This window comes from Phaenicophaeus curvirostris, chromosome 1, assembly GCF_032191515.1.
Source record: "Phaenicophaeus curvirostris isolate KB17595 chromosome 1, BPBGC_Pcur_1.0, whole genome shotgun sequence".
NCBI classification, from domain to species: domain Eukaryota; kingdom Metazoa; phylum Chordata; class Aves; order Cuculiformes; family Cuculidae; genus Phaenicophaeus; species Phaenicophaeus curvirostris.
In genome coordinates, this window is record NC_091392.1 from 35,561,343 (window position 1) to 35,573,212 (window position 11,870).

General features: G+C 42.1%; 1 protein-coding gene across 1 annotated transcript in view; it reads right to left on the reverse strand.

The window, feature by feature from the left end:
• The window catches only part of CAND1 (cullin associated and neddylation dissociated 1), a 29,343-nt gene extending 18,264 nt beyond the window's left edge, over positions 1-11,079 (reverse strand). Inside the window, exons 1-2 of the mRNA XM_069852558.1 lie at positions 10,816-11,079; positions 6,203-6,346 (exon numbers count right to left, since the gene is read on the reverse strand). Of these exons, the coding sequence (XP_069708659.1) occupies positions 6,203-6,346; positions 10,816-10,883 (212 nt within the window). The 5' untranslated portion in view covers positions 10,884-11,079. The remainder of the gene's footprint in view (positions 1-6,202; positions 6,347-10,815) is intronic.
• Positions 11,080-11,870: the final 791 nt, after the last annotated feature.

Here is an 11,870-nt window from a genome sequence, read left to right on the forward strand (position 1 = left end):
AAGATACTAAGCTCTCAATGAAGACTATGATTCTAAATGTAGATAGCCCAAAATCCAAATTGAAATATGCCACTCAGGCAAAAAACTTACTTCATGCTTAGTACTTAAATCATCTAATTCTCACATTATAGTATTACAGAAATCCACAACTGGTTTAAGACAGAAAAATCACTCTTGAGTCTTTGCAGTCTAAAGGAGAGTTCCTTTCACAATATATGTATTGAGAAACAAGCCCACAATTTACAAGACAACAAGCAAAACAGTTTTTCTTGTTTTACAGGAAATGTCTCTCTGGAGTTTAGCTCTCCAAGAACACAGCTGGATCCTGGGTTCACTACTACCTAATAAAACTGTCAGCCAGGCAACTGTGAGGGAACACACAGGTCACAGATCACTATTCAGAAGGAAAAGCTTGAGGCTATGGCATTCAGCAGTTTAGGAGCTCAGTGCTGTGTTTGTCAAGAAGGATGGGCAAGACACCCCCACATTTACTACATTTCTGGTACTGCTGGGGGAGAAAAAAAAAAAAAAGAGAAATTTCCACACTGCTTTAGCAGTGAAGATCTGAGGATGTGTAGCTTAATTCCAAAGCGCTGTTAACACAGAAACATTGTTTTTCAAAAATTTTACTTGTTGATCTCTATATGCTTTGCGTCAAAACTCTCTGGTTAAGATTTTGAGGCGTGGAAAGACTCACCATTTTTAATGTGACTTGGCACCTTGGATCATACTGAATTAACTTCTGAATGTATAGTCAAACTTGACAATGAATTTGTTCATTTTGAACAAGTCACTTTATCAATCCCCACTTCTGGACAGAGTCATTGTCCTATCAAGTGTGCATGGGGAAAAGAGGAGAAACAATCTGGTCAAACACAGTCTAGAAGCATCTAAAGGGTAAATCCAAACTCACATGTTCCAAGTTCCTCTGAAACTCAGTCTTCTCTCCTGTGTCAGAGCATCAAGGTTTCCAGTCCTCCTGCCCTAAAAGCTCCCAAACACACTCAGGGTTGCCCAGACCTTCCTACGCTTCCTGTCTTAGAAGTTGTCTTAATAATTCCAAAGCCATCCCTCTCCACTATGTAGCTCAGACCACAGAACAACTGCAGACTCTCAAAAATCACCCAATCTGGTCATCTATTTCCTCCACTCCTGAAAAAAAAAAAAAAAAAACATGTTCCAACAGCTCAAACTAAATCATTACAGATAGCTGTTGGAGGGAGCCAGGCTGGAGAACTAGGCTCAGATTCTTAAGACTGCAAGCCACTTAATTCCAGACGGACTCAAAAGGCTGAGATATATGGCCTCCTCTCTTAGACAGGTAGTAGAGATGGCTCTATACAGTAGACAAAACCAAAATACATTTTCCATCCCAAAATCTGTTCTATGTACTCCACTGCTGCTATCCCTCTTTCCCAAATTCAAAAATTCACAGCAGCAAGAGATAATTATCACAAAAAAATGCTCAACAGAAGCAAAAGGCAGACTGCAAGAAGTGCAGACAGAAGAAGGAAATGGACGAAGAAGATTTATCTATTACATAAAGTAAGCCCTTGTATTCAATCCCGAAGTGTGACTTACAATATGATAGTAACCAGAGTAAGGTTCAAATTTCTGGCATTAGTGATCTGTCATCATGTCAGGCAAACTTAAGAACTTCTTTCAATGGCCATGCTTACAACGCCTTACACTCACAACCTCCAAACAGTATCTGCACTTGAGGCACAGCACTTTTATTAACACCCAAGAATATGCAATTCACAAAAAAACCCCAAAAAAAACTAAAAAAAAAACCAAAAACCCACAAAGGCAGCACAGGCAAAACATTTACCATATTCATGCACTGAAATACTGCATACACCACATACAACTCACTCAGTTTGGTTAATACACAAATTTGGAACTCATTCGACATTAGTCAAATTACGCCATAGACATCTGAAAACAATGCATGATCACTCCAATGCCACAAATTCAGGAAGATTGCAATTTACTCACTTTGCAGACTGTTTTACGGAGATACACAGATATCTTAAAAATAAATACACAAAAACAACTTTGGTACAACATTTCTAGAAGATGAAGCATGCAGATAATCTCAAGAGAATTGTTAATTGAGGTACTGACTGGTATCGGATGAAAGGCATAAAAAGAAGCCCTTTAAGTGCACAGAAACAAAGACGTAATGGAATGGTTTCTCACTTGCTTCAGCAGGTACACCTACTCCTGCAGAAATGAACAGCTTTGATAGAGCACCCTTTGTTAAAAGCAGCCAAACCTCAGGCCCTAACCTGGCACTGTCCTTTAATTTAGAAAAACGGCACTGTACTGAAATCTTTAGATTCCATCAAACCACCTCCACAGCTACTACATTCCTGACAGTAGGGGTTTAGAGGACCATATCCACCATCTAATCTGGCCCTGTTACTGCTTCAACCATATTAAATTACTACTGCAATCTTATTAAAATATTTTTTGACACAGACAGCAGTAAAGACCCTTTTTCTCCCACAAATTCCTAATTTCCCAAGCATTTACCAACACACAAATTATTACCAAGAATTATTTCCCACACTCAAACACATCAAGCCATCCCTGACTGCACCCCTAAAAGCTAAAACATTCTTCCCAACTGCTCAAAAAGCACACAGACTTCTCCATAACTTGATTTCACTCTTCAGCCAAGTTTTCCCTTCACAGTGTATCACTGACACATCGCTAGTTTCTCATCAAATGCACAGCACCTTCATTCAGCAGCTACTCACAGTATTGTTGCAGTCTTCTACCCTAATGCATGGTAAATGGTTTTGCAAGCACACAAGCACAAAACACCTGGAAGAGAAACAATCACAATTCCGAGGCATGATGCCTGCCCACAGCAGTCGAGATAAATTCCCTCTGCATTTCAGCCAACAGACTACAATATACAAAGGTGTAACAACAGCATCTGTAGAAACCAGTTCACATCTATAATGCTGCATGCTCCAACAGAAATACTGTAAACAGAACCACTGAGAAGCAGAAACAAGCACCTGTAAAATTACAGAAGTGTATTTTTATAAAACTGAATAACAGTATCCTTTCAAAAACATGGCAAGCCTTCAAAGCAGTAATTCTGAAAGCTTGCTTTTGATCAATAGCAAACAAATTGCTATCTGGTTGGTGAGATTCCATGTGGCAATGTCATCTCTCCTTTCACTGCTAGGAAGATCATATCTTCTGCTTTTCCAATTTGCAATGACTTGTGCAGCTCTATAAAAATACATCTTCCACATCCTAGAGACCATCCTTATGCACATCAACTTTGACAAACTAGAAACAAATCTCCACCAAAACCACTATTGTTCCATAAGTGAAAACATCTGCAACGATGGTAAGGGCTTATTTAAAAAAAAAAAAATAGCTACTCTTCTTATTTAAATATGTTCTATTTTTCAACTGTAATATATGAGTTACAAAAATAATCACAGCAAGGCTGCTCAATTAGGTCCATCTCAACTCCGTACAGGAGTTTTTGCTGATGTTTTAAACATAACCAGACCACTGAAATAACATTCACACAAACACATGAAATTACAGTTTCTAGAAAGTTTTAACTGAGTTAGCAGTTAGATTTTAACTGAGTTAGATTTTAACTGAGTTAGCATCTTCAGTCCTATTTATTCAACCTATTTGTTCGATCAAGCTGACATACTAATTATTAACTAAGTTTTAGAAGAGACTGCCTCAAGCTTTTCTGGCCTTTAAAAATCAGTAGATACCACATACAGACCTCATTATTAGTCCTAGACTACAAACTAAGCTTATGAGAAGAAGAAAATCAACTATCAACTCTGTCATAAAACCAGTTGCGAATACAAAGCTTTTGCACTTAAACACGTATTTCACGCATCAGTTTCAGATATTGTTTTAAGTGCTCTTCAATATTTTCCTTTCACTAGCCAATAATTTGTGTTCAGTTTCTCTTAAAATCAAAAGTCCATTCAGTTGCCAATGGGAAGAAACAGTGACTGTAACACACTGTCTCCTTTAAGTTACATACATTTGAAAAAAAAGGTGTCCATAGTCTAGCTCCTTATTAGGAAGGGGGACACCAACTCATAATTAATTAAATATTTTAACAGCTATCAAACAAGCGCATTTACTTACAAAGAAGAGTTAAAATTCAGAAACGGTAACAAAAAAACTTATGAAAATGACCAGTATAGCACGATGTGCAACCGTGTATTACCACAGCACCCAAAACACTTTAAAGTTGCTGAACCGGATCAGCCACACAGCAACCAATATGTGCATCATCCTGTTCACGCTAATGACTCACACTCACAGCATCAAGCAGGGTTCCTTATTCTGAACTACTGCCCAGAGAAGTCACAGTGATAAATGTAGACAAACTACGGGATCACAGGGGAGGAACTGCTGAAAGTATTTGCTTAAATTCCACTTTTTTATATATATGTGTGTATATATATAAATACACACACATAAATATATACACAAGTATGCATGTGTATGCATATGTTTGTTTGGGTTTTTACAGGTTTCAGGAAACATTTCACAGTGTGATATAATAAAAATTTGTAGATATAGGTTTAAATGGCAGAACATCAGATACCACAGAAAACTGCTCAAAACAAGCAGCAGTTCATCCTTAAACTGAAACACTGAACATGAAATCAAAAAGTGTTCCTTATACTTAACTGAGACGGATCTAATTGAACATTCTTTGCTCTAATGACTAACGTGCAATTTGGGCCAGCAGAACACTACCAACATCATCAGCACTGATGAACAAGCAGTCCATCCAACACAATACCTATTCTTATACAAATCATAGTGCTTGTCTACTCCAGACACACATAGTCTTGGATAGAGGTACAAGCACTGTAACTACTACTGCTTAAGGTGCACAGGATGCCAGGCTGGACTACAAGAGCAGCCTTAAACTATGAATATGCTGTAAGAATGTCCACTGGCATTTTCTACGTTGGTTGACTGTAAACAACCTATAACTATCAGGTAAAGCAAAAAGCAACTCCTCCAGAAAAAAATGCAGACCACAAGAATACACTTAAAATGTTATATGCTTTTAAGGAAAACAAAGTGAACAACCTGGAGTTCCTGACCTACTTTGCACCTACTGCCAGCAATAATAGAAGACTGGCACTCCTTTTCCCTTCTGTAGGGTCAAAGCTTAGACCAGGTTGACTTTTACTTCAGGACTACTAAAGCAGTCCATTAATTTTCATTTTTATTCAGAAATTAAAAGTAGAATCATTTTGCAAGGTAGTTACCATGAAGTACTACTTTTAAGTACAGAAACAGATACACGTATAGGCTTTAATTTTCTGCTTTGCTAGTCTGAAACAAACTAACTCAGGTAGTTGCAAGGTGGAACTCCTCTTCAAAGCTGTCTAAAGCTCTTCTGTAGCAAGTTTACTTCAGGTCTCATGGAATATAAGTAGCACATACAGTATACTGAAAAAAAGGGCTGAGCTGATGAACAGGAAACATTCTCAAGAATACTAGAAGCTTAACAGAGAGGCCCTCCTTAAAGTGCAGAGTCAGATGGGCCAAGAACAAAAAAAAGACTGCTCTGAAAAAGCAACACCACAGGTAAAGTTAAATAGAAGAAGAGAGGGTACTGAAACAGCAGCTCTAAAATGAAAGTTATTGCACCCTGACCCCATAAAACATTTAGAGTTTCTGTAAGCACATGAAAACCAACAGCACACTATTCTGAGCGTAAGTGAATAAGGAAATTCACCTTTGATAACCAAGACCACATATTTATCTTTTTATGTTTTTATTTCCGCTTGAAAACTACTCCAATACTACTTCCCCTACACATAATCTACCTTCTCACAGTCAAATAGCAATGTGGTAACTACGGATGAATTGTAATCTTTCTAAATCTATTTGGCATGTAAGAATTATCACCAAAGAACAAGCATATAATTCAAACACTTTCAGCAAGGATTGCATACACCATTTGTCATGTGAAATCCCAACTGTTAATCCACAATGTCAACAAAAAATAGTTCTGTGAGAAACTACAATTAAGGCAGGTAGCCTACAAGTACAAAGGTTACTTTGTGGACGTCAATTTCACAATTATTTTGCATAGCAGTGGTTTCTAAGTTTTTCAAAAGTGCTTTATGTTGTTCAGTCATTTTTTACACCACAGAAAAAGAATACCTACCATTTGACAGCTAAGTTTTGCACCTCACCATTTTTATCTTCCAGTAATTTCAATATCATCTTCACCACCTTTCTTTCGCTGTCATCATCCAGCTTGATAGAATCTTTCTGCAGTTCTGTCATCAAGTCATTAGTAGCCATAAACCTGACAAAAAGATAGTCACATAATTATTTCTAAAAGGATACAGGATGTTCACAGTGCTCAAGATTCGCAGTTGCCACCATTTGTTATCAAATCACATTTAATGTTGGATTAGTGTTACCTGTTTGGTGATACAAGTAGCATTGTAGAATATAAACGAGAAAATATGTATTAAAAATTACAATAACTTCGAGTTAGGTCATCATCCTTCCCTCATGAGAAGGATCGCTACATATTACACTTCCAGTATTTACATTATATTCCAATGATTTCCAAAAAGTAAAACTCACACTTTGATGGATATGAAGTCCTTTCACTACCTATGTCAATGCTGTAAAAAATGCGCTTTTTTTTTTCAAAGGTTTGTTAAAAAAAAGGTTACCTCTGCTTCGAGTTAATTTTAGAACAACTTTTAGACAAGAATAATAGAGAGTTTTTCAAACATTCTCTCACAAAACTCAAGAAGCCAACCATTAATGACAGGAGAAATAAAAGTGAAGCTACATTTTGTGCATCTTTCACTTACTTACCCTGTACAGACTATTGTAGTCCAGACAACGGCCCACAAATTTATCCACAAATTTATCTGAGGTGCCCCATTAAAGACAAGGTCAATTCTTGAGAAATCAAGCAAACAAAATCATCTTTCATACCAGCTAATTACTGTTCAATAACATTGTCATATCCACCAATACAAACACATACTGGGAAATAACTTTTCAAAAATATTGCTTTTATGCATTTCGTTCCTTTTTCTTCTGAAGTCTGTTTTCCAATCTGTCCTCCTTTTGTAAGCATCTTTTCTTCTCAGAAGAAGTAACACAGATGTGTTACTCAATTACAAAACCCATGGGCATTGGTTCCAATCCCAAACCCCATTCAAAGCCCCAGACAAAAACAGTCTGTAATCAAACAGTTAAGATTGACATTTGGACTTGAGGCTCACCAGCCTCAAGCAGACATCACTTCAGCTCAGGTCACCCTTGGACGGTTATCTCTACAGCTTGACATACTAGATAGTTTTTTATTGCAAATAAGACTCTGCATCATCTTAATATGCATCACAAATGCCAATGCCTGCCCTCATAAAATGGACCCGAACTTGTCCTGTCTTTCAGTACAGTAATTCAGTCTAGTAGGCTCAAGGTGTTTCTAAGATAAGACCTCACTCATTTTTTATTCTCTCCAACAGTCCCACCAAAGCACATCTGTAACTTGACAGGAACCAGATGTGCACATAAACAGATGATGAATGCAAATAGCATCAGCTTTTAAGCACAGCAAGGAAAAAACTGACTTGGTAACTAAAGGTAACAGACATATAGGACAGGAATAAGGACATACATTATGTCACGCAGTACTAGATCATGTAAAAATATAGCATATTACTGCTATATTTATCTCCTTTTCTTAAACCTTAACAGCCTCCCCTCACTTCCTTGGTCAATAGCTCCCATTTCCTAGCCTTAGAAGTTCACACACTCATCACTCACTTGTGAGAAGTTCTTAAACTAAGCAGAGCTTGCACATCCTCAGTGCATCAGCAGCTTCTGTGCTCACCTACAGCAGAGGAATCCTCAAATGGATTGGGGAGGAGGCCCAGCAACTTTAAAGTAGCTGGCATTTAACAACATGGATTTGTGTAGTTTGTGTGGCCTTTACTCACAACTGCTTCCTCCTCAGTCACATCAAGCTTTACCTGGTGCAAAGCAGCAGCACATCTGCACCTCTGCATACCTTGTACTCAGATTAGTCATTCTCCTCCTCCAGTAGGGACACTGCTTCTTCTGCAGCCAGACAGTAAACTGTCACCTTACTATACTGCCTATTTGAGAATTTAAGTCAGAGTTTCTGGACAATAACTGCCCACAAACATTTGCATTGGACAAGTCAGTTTATCCAGAAAACAGGAGGATTAAATTTTAGAGTAAAGTCTTCAACTGTGGTTTATACTCGCATCCCCAATATAAACAAATTAACTACACTGTACCTCTTGAAATACACATGATCTGAGAATAAATGCACTCACAGTAGCGCTAAATACTACTTTATCTCTTACGCAAATACACAATATACATAAAATTTCATGAAGTGTGTTACTGCATAACAGCCAGTTTGTAAAGGTCTATTCAGCACTCATTTTTACAGTTTGTAAAGTCAGATTTTAATCTATGCTAAGAAAAAATTTAAAATATTTGAGAATTCCAAAGTTGTTCAAAGTTCCCAGAACAGGTAATTCTAAAGTGTCCTCTCCTAAAATAGCTACGAAACAAGTTTTAACTATGCGTAGCTGGGGAAAAAAGTGCTTGCTACAACTGCACTTGAAAGGTGTGACCTACCCCTTTTATGCAGAAAGTTTCGAACGCTTGAGAAATCAGTATTTAGTCACAAATCCATTAAACATTTCTGTAGGACATCGTCTCCATATGTACAAAAAGTAAAGTTCACTTAATCACAGAACCAATTAGCACGATAAAAGTAAAAAACAAACAAACAAACAAATCCTCCAGTAAAGTTTAGAGGAAAAGATGTTTGCGTCTATTCTTAGTACAATTTAAATAAGCCAGGCAATCCTGGACTGTCTAATTTTTAGATGACTGAATATTTTTTCCTACTTCCAAAATTTCTGGCCAAAATTCTTTAAGTAATATCATGCTACTGAAGTCTGAAAGAAACGGATTTGGAAAAAAATCCCATAAAAAGACTACATCTCCATGCTACAACAGTTTCTCATAAGCAAAAATCCAACTGTATGGTTATTCAATCATCACCTCTGTTTTCCTTTGGATTCTATTGTATTAACAAGAGACTGGTTTGGATATCAATGTGTTCTTTAACTATAGACTAAACATTGTAATGCTGCAGCAAAGCAAGACAGCCCAAGTGTATTTTATGCCTTTTCCCTGTCTGTATTCATGTACACACTCTAATAAATAAAGGTTTCAAACGTGAATTTCTGGTTGTATACAATACAAAGAAAATTAAGTATTTTTAACCTATTGCTTTGCTAGAGCTGCTGTGTAAATGTATAATCTGTGCTGGTTTTTAATAGCTTGCTTATACCATTTTATTTTCTGATACTCAGATATTTTGCATGTTATCTGCTATTAATTTATTGCAGAGCAAGCACAGGATCCAATACAAAGTAGTGACCTTGTGACAGACCATAAGCTCAAAACTACCTGTACCAGTCCTGCCCCCATAAGACCTAACTGGACTTCTCTCTTGGGATGCACAGACTTTTAGAGGCACTACCAACTTATGTGGGGAGCACAAAAACCTTCTGTCTACAAGATACAGCATCCAGGAAACATGTGAGCTTAGGACTTCAAGGGTGGCTCTCCCTGCACCCATTCACAAAATCACAGGATCGGTATTTTTTTGAGGCTGGGAAGCGAGCCGGGAGGGTCACCTCACCCACTACCCCCTGCTAAAAGCAGGGGGCGGAGATAGCAGGTTGCTCAGTGCTTCACCCATTCAGCTCTGAAGCACCTGCAAGGGCAGGAATTCAACTCCTGACCTCCTCCCTCACCTCTCAAAAACAGCTCCTCTTAGTCACCCGGGATCTCTCCCAGGGGAGGCCTTGGCTTTTCAGGCACTACCATGCCCCAACATAGCACAGTTTGGGTTGGAAAGGACCTTAAAGATGATCTAGTTCCAACCCCCCTGCCATAGGCAGGGACACCTCCCACTAGATCAGGCTGCCCAAGGCCCCATCCAAACTAGCCTTGAACACCTCCAGGGATGGGGCAGCCACAGCTTCCCTGGGCAACCTGGGCCTGTGCCTCACCACCCTCACGGTGAAGATGTTACTCCTTATGTTCAGTCTAAATCTGCCCCTCTCTAGTTTATATCCATTGCTCCCAGTCCTATCACTACATGCCTTTGTAAACAGTCCCTCCTCAGCTTTCCTGGAGCACCTTCAGGTATTGGACGGGCGTTATAAGGTTTTCTCGGAGCCATCCCTTCTCCAGGCTGAACAACCCCAACTCTCTCAGCCTGTCCTTTCATATGGGAGGTGCTCCAGCCCTCCGATCGTCCTCGTTGCCTCTTCTGGACCCGTTCCAACAGCTCCATATCCTTCTTATGTTGGGGATTCCAATACTGGACACAATACTCCAGACGAGGTCTCTCAAGAAAGGAACAGAGGGGCAGAATCCCCTCCCTCGCCCTGCTGGCCACGCTCCTTTTGATGCAGCCTCACGGTTGGCCTCCTGGGCTGCCTTTCCCGGGCAGCGCCGAGAGGCGCTTCCCCCGCGGGTATCTGGGCGGCTCCCCGCGCCGGGCCCGGCTGGAGAGAAGGGGAGGGGGGGACGCGCCCCTTGCCCCCAGCCGAGAGGCGCCGAGGCCGGCACAGCCCGGGCCCCGCGGGCCTCCCCGCCGCCCTGACAGGCCCGGGGCCGGCGCGGAGGCGGCGGGGAGGGAGCAAAAGGAGGCACAGGGCGGGGGGAAGGGAGGACACCGTCTCCTACCTGAAGTCCTTGTCGCTGGATGTCATTTTCTCCAGCAGGTTGGAGATGTGGTACGAAGCGCTCGCCATGTTGGTGGACCCGGCCGGGCCGGGGGGAGGAAGGAAGGAGGAGAAGAAGGAGGAGAGGAGAGGGAGGCGGCGTCTTCCCGGCCTCACCGGCTCCACTTCGCCCGCTGCGGGGCTGGGCGTTCGGCGGGGCCGGCGACAGCGGGAGCGACTCCGCCGCCTCCTGCGGCTGCGGGTGGCGCGAGGCGGGGTGGGGGGGGGGCCGGGAGGCGGGCGGCCGCGCGCGCTCGGCGCCGGGGTCAGAGGTCGCGCGGGCTCCTCCCTCCCCCTCCCACCCCGAGCTGCCGACGCCCCCGATTGGCTCTGCCAGCCGCCCGCGCCCGCGTGACGTCAGAGCGTACGTGGCGCAGAGCGTGCGCGCGGGAAGTTCGCGCCGCCTTCGGGGAGAGCCGGGAGGCGGGAAGGATGATCGGGACTACGTTTCCCAGCGTGCATCGCGCCAGAGACGCGCCCGTCTCTATTAGCGGTGTACGTCGGGATTTGTAGTTTAAGGGGACGGAGGCGGCGGTGTGGCCTCCGCGGCGCGCTGCCCGCTGGGATGCGGAGCCCTGTTTTGTCGGCTGGCCGGGCTGCTGGGCAGGGGCGGAGGAGGCGGGGGTGGCTCTGTGCGATCTGCTCACCTTGAGGGAGAGCCGGCTGGAATGCAGTAGAATCACAGAGTCGTAGAATACTTTGGGTTGCGGGGAACCGCTGGGCTGAGTCCAAAGGGATGAGGTTTAGCAAGGCCAAATGCCGGGTCCTGCACTTGGGGCACAACAACCCTGTGCAGTGCTACAGACTAGGAGAAGTCTGGCTAGAAAGCTGCCTGGAGGAGCGGGACCTGGGGGTGTTGGTTGACAGCGACTGAACATGAGCCAGCAGTGTGCCCAGGTGGCCAAGAAGGCCAATGGCATCTTGGCTTGGATCAGAAACGGCGTGACCAGCAGGGCCAGGGAGGTTCTTCTCCTTCTGTACTCGGCACTGGTGAGACCGCTCCTCGAATCCTGTGTT